At 36.2% G+C, this 16404-nt stretch overlaps 1 protein-coding gene across 1 annotated transcript; it reads right to left on the bottom strand.

Annotated features, from left to right (window-relative positions):
- Positions 1–2134: 2134 nt before the first annotated feature.
- Positions 2135–15075, bottom strand: LOC143614493 (protein WVD2-like 3). Its single transcript, XM_077087917.1, has 6 exons — positions 15050–15075; positions 3521–4009; positions 3346–3439; positions 2671–2742; positions 2477–2587; positions 2135–2398 (listed from the first exon to the last, which is right to left on the bottom strand). The coding sequence occupies exons 2-6, from the start codon at positions 4003–4005 to the stop codon at positions 2174–2176; spliced, it is 987 nt and encodes a 328-aa protein (XP_076944032.1). The 5' UTR covers positions 4006–4009; positions 15050–15075; the 3' UTR covers positions 2135–2173.
- Between the last annotated feature and the right edge of the window lie 1329 nt (positions 15076–16404).

Below are 16404 nucleotides of genomic sequence, written 5' to 3' on the forward strand. Positions count from 1 at the left end.
CTTATGGCACTGAAGCCATGGTCCCGGTCGAGATTGGTTTACCCTCACCAAGAGTCTTGATTCAGCCAGAAGACAATGATGCGGAAAGACGGTTGGATCTTATGCTAACCGAGGAACGCAGAGACTTAGCCGCAGTGCGTGAAGAGAACTACAAGCGACAAATGCAAAAGTACTACAACACGCGGGTAAAACTCTGCAGCTTCAAAATAGGAGACTACATACTGCGTAACAACGAGGCTTCGAACCAAGAACGCCCAGGAAAGCTGGCCCCGGTCTGGGAAGGGCCATACATTATCAAAGAAGTCCTGGGAAAGGGCGCATACCGGCTCGAAAGGCTCGATGGCACTCCCATCCCAAGAACATGGAATGGAGCTCAATTACGCAAATGTTATATGTAGATCAATTCCAAAACTTGTAAAGAAAAGGCCTAGAGCCACTTCTAATGGAAATGATTCTCCTTTCATAATGTGTTAACTTTACCTTTATACTTACGAACTTCCCACACTGGTGCCGGTATCCACCGCATGAATGGGGAAGAAGTAAGTCGTTACGTGTGGAAGGCGGCAAAACCCGCATAAAGACAACGTTAAAAAATTCGTATCCTATAAATCTTTGTTTAATATATGTAGATATTATATATATGTGTACACTTTAGTAATAATATTATAAAATATAAAATTACTTTTAAAATTTAAAAAGTACATGTAATAAATTAAAAGAATTAAATGTTCTAATTTTTAATGTTTTAGGGCAAAGTATGGCCTAGGTAGTTTAAACATTAAAACTTTTAATGTTTAAGTTATGTAGCGTTTGAGTATTATGATGTTTTAAGTATGTAACATTTAACTTTTAAATTATATAACGTTTGAAGTTAAAGTTTCAATACTTAAAATTTTATCTTAAGCGAAAGGTGTGTGTGTGTGTTAATTTTTAGATCCAACGATAAAATATTTTAATTTTTTTCCCTTCAAAATATATATATATATATATATATATATATATATATATATATATAACTTTTAAACTTTTATTTTTAAATTTTTCCTCAAAACAAATAACATATAAATATTATTCTATATAGTTTAAAAATAGAAGATTTGTAATTAAAATAAATGTAAAATGTGGTGATGATATGACAATGTTTTTGGGTGTTTTCGGGTTTCCTTATTAGGAAGGCTTTTGGAGATTTTAAAAAATGAGTGCTTTTCTGATGTGACAGCTAACTAGACATATTTTAGAGTGTTTTTTATGTTCCTTACATGTGACAGTCTCAATAGTGACGGACTTACTGTCATCTATCAATGCTTAATGCAGTGGCGCAGAGACTTATCACTGATATGACCGATCACAACAAAGCAATAGTAACCGCCATTTTTTATACCTTAACTGTCATACCCTTTTATGAAAGGCCTAGCAGTGATTCAAAAGAACCATGGTGATTGTTCAACCCTTTATATAAAGGAATATTCATTTGATTTGACTAAACACGCAATTCAGAAAGTTATCCAATAACTGAAATACAAAACCTACATAAATGAAAAAAATGTGTTTCTATGTTGAGTTCTCAAAATTTGAAGGGAATGAAGTCAGGTCCGAGACCAGTTCGTATTTACTTAAAATCGTGTCAAACCAGACAACATTCATGAGAGTTTAAGAGAGAGAAACACATAATGATAGATGTAAGTAAATGTATATGTGTGTGCGTGCATGCATGCAAACACACACACACATATATATAGAGAGAGAGAGAGAGAATGTGTGTGCGTGCATACAAACACACACATATATATAGAGAGAGAGAGAGAATGTGAACGGCTCCCGGCACAAAACAATGCAAGCCAAGCCGACTCAACTTGCAATCTTCAACCCGAGCTGAAAATTGAGTTTGTATTCAACACGAGTTGGCTAGTGGCTCGCTTGTTTTGAACCTTGATGAATTTATATATTTTTTATAAAAGCATCAAATAACAACTAACAAGAGTATAATTTAGGAAAAGAAGTCTAATGAAAATTATATAAAAAAAAAGATTTACAATAACAGTTTCTCCATAAACAAGACCAAAGCTTGCAGTATAATTTACACTTCATACATAATAATTATCAAAGCACCGCAAAAACAAACACGTTTAAGAAAATAATCAAGATTGTATATATTAGAAAAACTCGCCAGGACTTAAGACTGCATTGTAACCTTCTCACTAAAATCTTCAGTAATATTGGATAAACCCAACTCACTTGACTCGGGATTTCGATTATCCTTTTTGTTTATTATATCGCGACAGACACCAAGACTATGGCGAACTCTACCATCTGCTCCTTTACTTTTTTGTAAACCAACTGTGTCACTGCAACTTTTCCTTCTGCCCAGTTTTGGTGATTTTGCACGAGTTGGTGGCGGCTGTCATAAAAACAAATAATAATGAATTATCATATTAAATCGATTAGTATTAAGAAGCTACATGCTTTTATGGATTACCTTCTTTAGCTCGACTTTTGGCGGTGGGCCCTCGTGATAAAAGCTTGGCATTGGGTTTGCCTTGAATAATAAACTCTTCCTAAGTTGCTTCAGGGCTGCTTCTTTTTCTTCCTTTTTATACAAAAAAGAAACGAAATATATAAACTTTAAGCTGGCGTGGCATAAATATATGAGAAATGAGAAATAACATTTACCTTGGTTCTTGCCTCACATTGAACTTTCTCTGCCTCCAGTGCTTGATGTTTCTCTTCTAATTTGGAGTAAAACTGAAGTAAAATGAACACATAATAAATTCGTTTATGTTCGTTCATTTGAATTTGTTTATGCTCATTTATGTTTGTTAGTTTATGTTTGTTTAAGTACGTTCATTTTCATCCATTAGTATATTCATGTAAGTTTTCTAGACCCGTTACTATTCTGCTTTAGTAACCTTTCTGGCCCAACACAGTTCACATTTACATCTAATTGTTTTAATTCAGTTATACTCGTTCATCTATGCTAAGTTGCGTTCGCTCGTTAACATTCGTGAACCGTTCGTTTAGGTTGTTAACTAACATAACGAACCCGTGAACACATTCATTTTCATAACAAACAAACATGTTCTGGTTCGTGTTCAATCATTTGTGAAGTTAAGAGTTCTAAGATCAAACACAAAAATGCTGCGTTCGTGTTCCTTCTGTTCGTTTACATTACAACCCTAAATATACAGGTTGAGCAGGCCGAGACAAGTTGACCAGAAACATTTTTGCTCAATATTTTGATATTTTGTTAATAACCAGTAACACATTTAGTTTTGTGCACAGAATTTTTTTTTATTTAACCTACTGGGCCCATTAAACTATTAAAGATAAAACCGTTAAAAACTGTACCTCTTTTCGTCTCTCTGCACGTGTGCTACTCCTGAACACGGGGGCTGATGCAGAAGTGGACTTGGACATTGTTGCCCTTGCTGATGCAGTAGTTCTTTAATATGGTTAAGAACTAGAACATATGCAAAACAAAGAAGAAAACCAAACAAAAGAGTAATAAACAAAGACTGGATACGAGGATGCTACTGAACATGAGTCATCATCATCCAGATGCTTCTTGTTATCTGGTTGCAAAGGCTTCCTTCCTGTTGAATGAGATGGCGTGGTAGCAAGACTGCCAGCAGGGCGAGTTCCACATAGAGCATGTTTTTCAGTGGCAAGAGCGAACGGTTTTGGAACAGTATGTTTTGTTTTAGCAGATTTGGGTGAAGGTTTGACCTTGGTGTTTGACTTCTTACTTTCCCCTTCTTGAATTCCGCGTGTCGTCTTTTCCTTCACCGAGAAAGTTTCACAGCCCAATGTGCCATTACTTGAATCAGCAGAAATATTGTCTGCGTGTTTTACGTCTTCGACAATACATTTCTTTACTTCAAACTCTTTAACTTCATCCGGTGTTTGAATATCAGGGTTTGAATTCCCAATTACAGAAACATTGGAATCAATAGTGACAGAAACTACTTCCTTGTCCATATATATGTTATCAACCGCCTCTATTCCCATGGGACTGCATAGATAAAGATGGGGTTAAAATAATTTGACGAAATAGACTTCCAAGAATTTATTAATACAGCTACAAAAGGTAACTCAGATTATCATTACCAACCTGTTGGAATACCGTATGCCCGAGACACATAATTAGGTTAATGTGGCTAGCTGTGTTTGATCCAAGTCGGGTCATACCCAATAACGAGTTAGACACACACCAATTATGTATTTGTTAAGATAAGATCTATAAGACAAATACAGAACACGACGCATTCAGAAAATCGGGTTTCTGAATACTTACTTGAAAGTGTTAAATAAATTAATTGGTTAATTTATTTATTCAAATAATTATTATTGGAATGATTATTTAAATATGTGTTCTTTTATAAAATGGTTTATAAAAGATGAGGTGTTTATATATATTTTATAAAGTATAAAATAAATAAAATAAAATAAAAAAAATAAATAAATAATAATTATTGGGGCCGGTTTTAGGGTGGGCCCCACACCCCAATGTCTTGGTCAAATTTTGTCATGTATTTGGTGGAAGTTGAGTAAACATTACTTGACTAAAAACTAACATCATGGATGAAAAGATTTGAAAAAGGTTGAGTGTGAATATATAGATATTCTTTCAAGTAACAAGATATACTTTCAAGTAACAAAAGAATAATAACTCTTTCCCTTTCTTGGTTCTTGTTTTTCGGCCAAGATCAAAAGAAGAGGCTCGGGTCTCGGTTATTCGTGTTCAAGCTCCCTAACATAGCTCGGTGTGTGTTGGAGGCTCGGGGTATATTCTGTTTGAGGATTTTCCCTTTGAAAGTCTAGCATTAACATCATCATCTTCTTCAACATCAACTACACTCTTAAAAGGTTAAGAATGTAAGTGTTTATGGCTTTGATAGTTTAGTTTTCCCGTATCATTTGATCCTTGCTTCGGGTTTCTAATATATAGATTATTGGTAATCTTATAACATGAATAAATTAGGTTGTTCATGTACACATTTCCTATAAACTTGTAATATATATACATATATATACACATGGATACATATGTTTAGTTTGTTTATATCACGCTTCCGCCTTAATTGTGACTAGTTAAATGGTTAACTAAGTTTAAAATATCCATAGAAACCCAACAAATGGCATCAAGAGCCGGGATACGGGAAACTAAGCTTCGGGTTTTCGGTTTTATATTTTCCCCTTGAAAGATTTTATACGAAAATTAACATGCATGAATTTTGTATTTAATCTTGTTATTTTTTTTTTGGCTTTGTTAAAAAAAAAATAATAATAATAAAACCGAATATATGGGCCGAAGCCCAATTCGGATGATATTGGGCCGAAGCCCACTTCATTAGGTTAATGGGTTAACCGAGAAGAAAAAAAGGAGGGGAGAAAGTGAAATGGGCCGAAGCCCATGAGACCTTTCATTGGGCCGAAGCCCATGTGTTTTGGACATGTGGGCCGAAGCTCATAATCAAGTTATTGGGTCAAGCCCAAAATGGGTTGGGCTAGGCTCGATAAAGTCAAGGGGTTTTGAAACGGGATCCTAAAACATAACGGGTTATGTTTATTAATTATTAAAACTAGACCGAGCCGTAGACCAAAATGGATGTTTATTTGTGGTTGATAATTGTAATTAATTATTCAAGTTTCGGTTTGTAATAATTAATTAGGGGCAGTTTTGTAATTTTTTATTCATATGGGTATGTAATAAATAGATTATTTGTAATATCTTTATTTTATAGAAAAAATGTATTAGGACATTTGTTTTGTAAATTTAAAGAAGATTGCAAAATTGGAAGTTTGGGCCTTATTGGGCCGGGTATGGTGATAATGGGTCTCACAAGCCCATTAAGGGGATTCAAGCCCAAAAGGACCTAAGCCCACCTATTGAGCCCAAATGGAAGCTTATGGAAGCTAAGGCCCAAGTTCAAGCCCAATGGATCACAATGGGGTTGAAGAAGATGCTCGAAGCATTTGGATGCGGGATCGAGTGGGAGCTACAACATCCATGTGTCATGTGTCCCTTAGGATCGGACCTAAGACACACACTTGTTTCGGCTAACAAGTGTGGTCTAACTTAGTGGCTCGTGTCTAGTATAATTGTGTATGCTTGTTAATTGATTGTTTGATTATGTGGTTGCTAGATATTAGGATATCAACTTCGTCACATAGAATTAATTAACAAAGCATAAAACGGGTTCTAATAATTATCGGTAATTACGTGACACATAGTTTAATAAAATGGATTTATTAACTAGCCGTCTCACGCCCATAATAAAATGGTTTTATTATAAATTAGAATTTTGAAAATGGTTTCAAAATATCATGTTACTAAATGCATGTTAGAACATGATTTAAAGTTTTACAACTAGAATTATTAAAACTAAAAATCCCTTTTAAAATTAAGGATAATAAGTCAAACACCATCCTTTTGTATAACGCTTAACATATTAGTAAGCTCTTAGTGGGAAAAAGGTCACCTAACCGCGTAGAGTAAATTAATATGTTGAGGTAATATTGGCATATAAATGGGAAAAAGGTCACCTAACCGTTTGTATGTTGATATTACAAGTTGATACAAGTAGGACGACTTAAATTAGAACCATGTGAAGAGGGTCACCCAAGCATGGGGTCTAATAGGTGTTGATGGGATAAACATGCCGACACGAAATATGATTTCGAACCGGTCCTATAAACTCTAGAAGTTGCAAAAGGGTTTGCAATTGTTATGAATAACTACCTTGATAAACCGACAATGGGAAAAAGGTCACCTAACCGGAGTCGGGTTTATCGTTGGATTCTAGATTTTAATTATTAATTATATTTGGTATATATAAAAGGGTATTAATAATTAAAAAGGTAAAACACTAAAATGAACTTAATTAAAATTCTGCAGATGGCCACACACGTCGACGACAACATAATCCCTAACGTCCAAAATGTATCTCTCCGATCTATTCTCGCTAAAGACCGTCTTAACCACAATAACTTTTCGGATTTGTTCCGAAATTTAAGGATTGTTCTAAAACAAGAAAAATTATATCATGTTTTGGAAACACCTATCCCCAACGAACCGGAAGAGGGAAGTGAGGTCGAATATATGAATTGGGTCCAACACACGGAAGATTCCATTCAAGTGTCATGCCTCATGTTGGCGACTATGGTTCCTGAAATCCAAAAGGATTTCGAAAACCATAATGCGTACGACATGATTACTCAACTTAAGGAAATGTTCCTTAAGCAATCAAGAGTTGAAAGGTTCGAAACGGTTCGAGCCTTGCATGCATGTAGAATGGATGATAATCAACCAGTTTCAACTTATGTACTTAAGATGAAAAGTTACATTGATCGCCTCGCCAAGCTCAATTGTCCCATCTCAAAAGAGTTAGCAACGGATTTGATCCTTAACTCCCTGTCGAAAAGGTTCGACACTTTCGTGTTAAATTATAACATGAATGGGTGGGACAAAAACATTGGAGAACTTCACTCAATGCTTAAAACAGCCGAGGCGAGCATGGGTAAAAGGGTTTTACCCGTGTTTGCGATCAATGAAGGTAAATCCAAGAATCGATCTCAACCCAATTCTAAGGCTAAGGTAGCAAAAAGAAAGGGTCCTCCTGTGCATCTTAAGGGTAAGGGCAAATCACCGGTTATGGCAAAGAAACAAAAGGTTGTGGAACCGAGGGGTCATAAGGATGATCCTTGTTTTGGTTGTGGGGAGACCGGACATTGGAAACGCAATTACCCGGTCTACCTAAAAGAGCTAAGAGACAAGAGGAATGCGGGGCATGCCTCGGGTAATGTCTTTATGATTAATATTGAGCTAAATCTTATTTCTTCTAACACATGGGTATTGGATACCGGATGTGGAACTCATATTTGCAATTGGTTGCAGGGGTTCAAAAGGAATGAAGACTTAAAGAAGGGCGAAGTGAGTCTTTTCATGGGCAACGGTGCAAGGGTGCACGTGGTCGCTAGAGGAGACTTCACTTTATTGCTTCCAAGTGGTTTGGAAGTTGTTTTGAGAAATGTTTTGTATGCTCCTAGTTTGACTAGGAACATTATTTCCGTGCACCTTCTTAGACAATGTAACTTTGACTTTAAATTTGTAAAATCAGAAATGCATGTATCATCTAATGGTATCTTTTATTTTAAAGCTGTACCAAACAACGGTATTTATGAATTGGTTCATGACAATACCTCAAATAGCTCATTATATCAAACTTCCACTAAAAGTCAAAAAGGATTTGAGTGATTCCTACATTTGGCATTGTCGTCTTGGACACATAAACAAGAATCGTGTAAATACTCTCCAAAAGAATGGTCTTTTGAAAACAAATGAGTTAGGTTCGTTTGATGAGTGTGAATCTTGTATTCAATGCAAGATGACCAAAGAACCTTTTAAAGGTACAAATGAGAGGGCTAAGGACTTGTTAGGTATCATACATACGGATGTATGCGGACCTCTCAAGCCCACTAGTAGGAATAGTGAAAGGTACTTCATTACCTTTACCGACGATTTTAGTCGATATGGGTATGTGTATCTAATGAAACACAAATATGAAGCCTTTGAAATGTTCAAGGAATTTCAAAATGAAGTACAAAATCAGCTCGACCGAACAATCAAGGTACTCCGCTCCGATAGAGGAGGCGAATACCTAAGTGATGCTTTTCAATGTCATCTTAGAGATTGTGGAATTATTTCACATTTCACACCTCCTGGAACTCCTCAACATAACGGAGTATCCGAGAGGAGGAATAGAACACTGTTGGACATGGTTCGATCTATGATGGCACGAAGCTCACTACCGCCATCATTTTGGGGATATGCGCTACTTACAGCGGCTCGTATTTTGAATATGGCCCCGACCAAAAAGGTGGATCGAATACCCTATGAAGTGTGGCATGGAAAGGTTCCATCCTTTTCATATTTAAGGGTATGGGGATGCATAGTTTATGTTAAACGTGACACCCCAAATAAGCTTGAGGCTCGATCCATCAGGTGTATCTTCATAGGATACCCAAAGGATGATATAGGATATATATTCTATGATCCTAGTGAACAAAAAGTGTTTATTTCACGCAAAGGATACTTCTTAGAAACTAAGTTCCTTATGGAAGGACCTAGTGAAAAGAGAGTGGAACTTGAAGAGGTTCAAGAATCACTGGATGATACACAGTTGGTCGATACTAGTTTTCAACACGAGGATGTTGAAGGTGATCAAATGGTTGATCATACACACGTTGCTCGCAGATCTAGTAGGATTAGTCGACCTCCCAAGAAATATGGATTTCTCGTGGATGATTGCTACTTGGTCGATTCGGATGAACCGATCTCCTACAAAGATGCTATGTCACAACCTGATTGTGACAAGTGGCTTGAAGCCATGAGCGCCGAGATGCAATCCATGCACGATAACCAAGTTTGGGAATTGGTTAATCGTCCACTTAACTCCAAAATGGTTGGATGTAAGTGGGTCTTCAAGAAGAAGACCGATATGCATGGAAATTTAGATACTTACAAAGCACGACTTGTAGCAAAAGGTTTCACGCAAACTCAAGGGATTGATTATGATGAAACCTTCTCGCCGGTCGCGATGCTTAAGTCGATCAGGATATTATTTGCCATTGCAGCTCATTTTGATTATGAAATATGGCAAATGGATGTCAAGACCGCTTTTCTTAATGGATATCTTGAGGAAGATGTCCATATGGTTCAGCCTGAAGGTTTTGTCAATCCATCTAATCCTGATAAAGTATGTAAGTTAAGGAAATCAATCTACGGGTTGAAACAAGCATCACGGATGTGGAATCATCGTTTTAATGAAGAAATCAAAGCATTTGGTTTCGTCCAAAACGGTGATGAGGCGTGTGTGTATAAATGGGCTAGTGGGAGTATAATCATGTTCCTTATTTTGTATGTCGATGATATACTTTTATTTGGAAATGATATACCAAGTATGGAGAGCGTTAAAGCGTGGTTAAGTAGTCGTTTCTCAATTAAGGATCTTGGAGAAGCAACATATATCTTGGGAATAAAGGTCTATAGGGATAGACAAAGGAAATTGATCGGACTCAATCAAAGTGCGTACATTGATAAAATCCTGAAAAGGTTCAGGATGGAAAACTCTAAGAAAGGTTTGGTACCTATTCCTAGAGGAGCCGTGTTAAGCTCATCCCAAAGTCCTAGCTCTAAGGAAGAGCAGGATAGGATGAAGCATGTTCCTTATGCTTCGGCAATAGGATCTATTATGTATGCAATGATGTGCACCAGACCGGACGTCTCGTATGCTTTAAGCATAACGAGTAGATACCAGCATAACCCAGGTGACAGTCATTGGATGGCTGTCAAAAATATATTAAAATACCTTAGAAGGACTAAGGATATGTTTTTAATATATGGGTCTGGTGAGGAGGAACTCGTCGTAAAGGGTTACGTGGATGCGAGTTTCCAAACTGACCGAGATGATTCTCGGTCACAGTCGGGATATGTCTTCACTTTGAATGGAGGCGCTGTCTCTTGGAAGAGTTCGAAGCAGGATGTTGTCGCGTTATCCACTACAGAATCTGAGTACATCGCCGCTTCAATGGCAGCCCAAGAGGCTGCATGGATGAAAAAGTTCATCATGGATCTAGGGATTATCTCTACCATTCAGGAGCCCCTAGAGATATTCTGTGACAATGAGGGTGCTATTGCACAGATCAAGGAGCCTCGTGCTCATCAGAAAACGAGGCACATTGAGCGCAGATTCAACTACATAAGGGATGAAGTTGAAAAGGGAAAGATATGTATTCATAAAGTTCATACCGATCAAAATATTGCGGACCCACTCACGAAGCTCCTCGATAGGCCAAAGCATGAGGGTCATGTTTGTGCATTAGGACTTCGGTATTCTAGTGAGTGGATTTAATCTGTGTTTAGTGTTTGTATAAGAACAAATGTAATGGGTATCTCATGATAATTAATTATGTTTTAATTTTTCAATGAGTTATGTTCTATATTTGCATGTTTAATCCATGAATGACTTATGTTGTTCTAAACGTCCGTAGTCGATCATGCTTATGGGAACAAGTATGAAGGTAAGACTATTATGAACCCGGATTGGTTGATATTCATGTGATGAATATAGGGCATAGGTTTGCCACCAAGGTTCATAGATATTTGTGGGATACAAATATTGGACAGGATCCGCTCTCAAGGATCACTGCATAGAGTTAGTGCAACTGATCATAAGTAATCCTTGAGTAAAGGCGAGTATCATTGTGTCTTTTGACCTGAGATGCATATTGGATCTGGTTTTTCATCAAGTCTGATAACTTGACTCTCTTCTTTGTTATTTCGGTAACACGATGACGTGTAATAAAGAGCTCAGATATCATATGAGATGTCAACGAGGATGTATGCAGTTAAGATGGGATTTGTTCCTCTTATGTGTTGAGAGTTTAGATGTCTAAGGCCTGTTAAGTTAAATCATTGAGAGAATGATCACTCTGTGTCTCTTCGATTTGACAGGACATCTAGTAACAAAGGAATGTAATGATAAGACTTACCTATATCATATCAAGTATGGACTTGAAGGGGATGATGTTATTGAATGGCACTTAGTCAAACACACTAGGGGTGGTGACCTGTTGTTAGGCGGTATTCACCATTAGCATTAACTTCTTATGAGTCACGTGCAAGTGGGAGATTGTTGGAATACCGTATGCCCGAGACACATAATTAGGTTAATGTGGCTAGCTGTGTTTGATCCAAGTCGGGTCATACCCAATAACGAGTTAGACACACACCAATTATGTATTTGTTAAGATAAGATCTATAAGACAAATACAGAACACGACGCATTCAGAAAATCGGGTTTCTGAATACTTACTTGAAAGTGTTAAATAAATTAATTGGTTAATTTATTTATTCAAATAATTATTATTGGAATGATTATTTAAATATGTGTTCTTTTATAAAATGGTTTATAAAAGATGGGGTGTTTATATATATTTTATAAAGTATAAAATAAATAAAATAAAAAAAATAAATAAATAATAATTATTGGGGCCGGTTTTAGGGTGGGCCCCACACCCCAATGTCTTGGTCAAATTTTGTCATGTGTTTGGTGGAAGTTGAGTAAACATTACTTGACTAAAAACTAACATCATGGATGAAAAGATTTGAAAAAGGTTGAGTGTGAATATATAGATATTCTTTCAAGTAACAAGATATACTTTCAAGTAACAAAAGAACAATAACTCTTTCCCTTTCTTGGTTCTTGTTTTTCGGCCAAGATCAAAAGAAGAGGCTCGGGTCTCGGTTATTCGTGTTCAAGCTCCCTAACATAGCTCGGTGTGTGTTGGAGGCTCGGGGTATATTCTGTTTGAGGATTTTCCCTTTGAAAGTCTAGCATTAACATCATCATCTTCTTCAACATCAACTACACTCTTAAAAGGTTAAGAATGTAAGTGTTTATGGCTTTGATAGTTTAGTTTTCCCGTATCATTTGATCCTTGCTTCGGGTTTCTAATATATAGATTATTGGTAATCTTATAACATGAATAAATTAGGTTGTTCATGTACACATTTCCTATAAACTTGTAATATATATACATATATATACACATGGATACATATGTTTAGTTTGTTTATATCACGCTTCCGCCTTAATTGTGACTAGTTAAATGGTTAACTAAGTTTAAAATATCCATAGAAACCCAACACAACCATCACATAATATGATATAAAATAGACACAAGTAGGGGTGCAAACGAGCCGAGCTACTCGCGAACTACTTGAGTTCATATTGATGAAAAGCTCGACACAAGCCGAGCTTTTCCAAGCTCAAGCCGAGCCCGAGCCTCAACTAACGCTGTTTAGTTACCTAGCTCGAGCCTTGTATGGGAAGCTCATTTTAGGCTCATTGAGGCTCAACAAAACTTGTGTAATTTTATGGTTTACCTCTTTCGAACTTCTATGTATTAATTTCACAATGCACAACCAAGCTCGAACAAAGATTTGGCTAGTTTAAAGGTACTACACGAGCTAGAACCAAGTTTAGGCTCGTTTAAGGTTTTTCTCAAAATATATAAATATAATTCAAAATGTGTATTTCTTAACAAATAATAAACGAGCTCACATAAGTCAAAACGAGCTCTTGTAAGTCAGAACAAGTCGAACTCGAGCATAGTAGAGCTGACTCGAGCTCCGGCCCCCAAGTTTACACCCACACAAATTATCATCACGAACCATCAAATGCATTGCATATACATATTTTATATTTATATAACAAACTGGCTTTTTTTTCTTTCTGTAATCTCACAGTTCGATAGAAAACAGATTAACATAAGTATTATTGAATTGATACAAAGGATAATTACAAAGGAAATGCAAATAATTAATCACATATCTCCTAATCATGGTAAAGTCAAATACAATAAACCCTAACTAACATATATTCTAACTAATAATATCATCTGATTAGCCAATAATACACCACAACAACTCCATAAACAAACTCATACCTAATATTTCATCTCGATAATTCGCATCAACATATCTGCTTCAATCTACTCAGCAAAATCAACCTCATTACATTAATTTCTTACGCTGCATCCTCTAAAACTCTCATGAATTCACAGTAAACCTAACAAGTTAACAACAACCTCACATTTTCCGGATTAACCTTCCATATCAAACCTAAATTAAAATCAGAGTCCGAATGAAAAAGTCGATCCAGAAAAACAAACTCTCCAAGAATCAGCAGCTAATATAATGCATTATATATTCTGTCTAATAATATCAACGGATTTCATATAATTAGTCAATAATACACCACAACAACTCCACAAACAACACAGTATATCCTGTCAAACTCATACCTAATAATTTCATCCCAATAATTCACATCAAACACATTTCTGTTTCAATCTACTCGGCAAAATCGAGCTATAATTCATGAACTCACAGTAAACCTTGCCTAATAAGTTAGTTAATAACAACCTCACAGTTTCTGGAGTCAACTTCCTTATCAAACCTAAATTAGTATCAAACTCCGAATTGAAAACGTCGATCCAAAAAAACGAGCTCTCCAAAAATCAACAACGAATATAATGAATTATATATACTCTCTCTAATAATAATACCTGATTTCATACAATACATCCTGTCAAACTCATAAAAAACAATTTAATTCCGATAACTCGCATCAAACAAACTTCTGCTTCAATCTACTCAGCAAAATCAAGTTCTCATTACATTAACTTCTTACGCTACATTCTCTAAAACTCTCATGAATAATGAATTCACAGTAAACCTAACCTAATAAGTTAGCAATAACCTCACATTTTCCGGATTAACCTTCATGTCAAACCTAAAATCCTAAATCATACTCAGAGTCCGAACCGAATCGAATCGAAACGCTGATTCATAAAAACGAACTCTCCGAAAATCAACAACGAATATAATGCATTATATATTCTCTATAGTAACATCATCTGATTCCATACAATTAGTCAATAATAATACACCACAACAACTCCACACTCTCTTAAACTCTCATAAATTCACAGTAAACCTAACCTAACAAGCTAACAATAACCTCACATTTTCCGGATTAAACCTTCATATCAAACCTAAATCATACTCAGAGTCCGAAACAAACCGAATCAAAACGCCTATCCACGGAAACGAACTCTACGAAAATCAACAACGAATATAATGCATTATCTATTCTCTCTAATAATATTATCTGATTTCACACAGTTAGTCAATAATAATAATACACCACAACAACTCCACATTCTCTAAACTCTCATGAATTCACAGTAAACCTAACCTAACAAGCTAAAAATAAGTCAATAACCTCACATTTTACTGATTAAGCTTCCGTTTCAAACCTAATTCATAATCAAAACGCTGATTTATAAAAACGAACTGTACGGAAATCAACGGCGAGTGTAATGTAGATCTAACTGGAATCAAAATAATAATAATAATAATAATAATAATAATAATAATAATAATAATTTAATGAATTTGAGGAAAATGTGAGAAGATGCTTACGAATGAATCAGTCTGATCTGCAAGGAGCAGTTGCACGAAGATGATCAGCGAGTGTTTGTATAAATAGTAGGTGTGTGTGTGTGTGTGTTAACGGCGTTGAGAGTTATAGGTTACCGCCGTTTGGGTGAGTTTTGAAATTTTAACGCGCCATGAAGAAAGTTGTTTGTGGTATTAAATTGACATATTTGAAAGTTTGTTGTTCGGACTTAAATGCTATTTTTTATTTTTGTGAGAGTTGTAATCAATGTTTTCAGATTCGGCCCGGATGTTGATCCGGACGTCTTAACGGGTTAAACGTCAGACTGATTTGGGGAGGGCGGATCGCTGTTGAACAGATGATGCCATAAATTATTTAGATATAAATATATGTATTATATATATATAAATATAAAATAATAATAATAATAACCAACTTCTATGTGCATTTACACATATTTTTTTAAATATATAGCATCTATATTTCTTTCATACTAACATAAATGTAGTTTGATTAGTTGGTTAGTGGAGTATTCAACAATACTTAATCCTGGTCATGCACCTGGGGGTCGATTCCTGACCTCCACACCATTTTAATTTAAAAATGTCTTTTTGCGGTTCACCTGCGAGGTCACTGGGTCTTAGGGATGGCAATGGGTCGGGTTTGGATCGGGTTTAGGTATTCCCAAACCCATACCCGGTTATAAAAGTCCATCCCAAACCCGTCCCAAACCCGTTTGGTTTTTAATCGGGTAATTACCTGTCGGGTTTCGGGTTTTCCCATCGGGTTTCGGGTTTCCTATCGGGGTTTGACAAAATACCTGCTAGGTATACTCGGCTCAAAACCCATCGGGTTTCTATCGGGGTTTTGACAAAAATATAACTAATCGATTACAAAGATGGTTACCATAAAAATAAAATATCTCAAATAATTGACATAAACAAGTTTCGATAAATAATATATATATATATATAATAAGCTATATCGGGTACATCGGGCATTTAATCGGGTAAATGGGTCTATCTTATCGAGTAAACTGGTCGGGTAATCGGGTATATTAGAAATCCCAAACTTGTCCCAAACCCGCGAAAAATTTCAAAACTAATCCCAAACCCTAACGAGTCGGGTATTAACCATCCCATTTATGTCGGGTTTCAGGTTTTCTCATCAGGTTCGGGTTTCATTGCCATCCCTACTGGGTCTGGGGCCGACCACCACCCGAAAAACCCGGTCAGGTTTTTAGAAACGGGCCAAATACCCTGAACCGGCCTGAAATAGGTACCGGGTCCCGATGAGACCTGCCGGGCCGGGTTTCAAAACATTGATTGTAATGGTCACCAACTACTCCCCTTTTTAGGACGTGTTTTTGAAGGGGTGC

This window comes from Bidens hawaiensis, unplaced genomic scaffold (assembly GCF_021521415.1).
Source record: "Bidens hawaiensis isolate Kalapana, Puna unplaced genomic scaffold, B.hawaiensis_p1.1 tig00040086_1, whole genome shotgun sequence".
NCBI classification, from domain to species: domain Eukaryota; kingdom Viridiplantae; phylum Streptophyta; class Magnoliopsida; order Asterales; family Asteraceae; genus Bidens; species Bidens hawaiensis.

What these genes read in the sequence shown, in the direction of transcription:
- LOC143614493 (XM_077087917.1), bottom strand. Translation starts at nt 4,005, where the DNA reads ATGGGAATAGAGGCGGTTGATAACATATATATGGACAAGGAAGTAGTT. An exon ending in AATGTGAGGCAAGAACCAAG is followed by an intron (nt 2,588 to 2,670) that starts GTAAATGTTATT and finishes TTGTATAAAAAG; the next exon opens with GAAGAAAAAGAAGCAGCCCT. An exon ending in CAAAAGTCGAGCTAAAGAAG is followed by an intron (nt 2,399 to 2,476) that starts GTAATCCATAAA and finishes TTTTTATGACAG; the next exon opens with CCGCCACCAACTCGTGCAAA.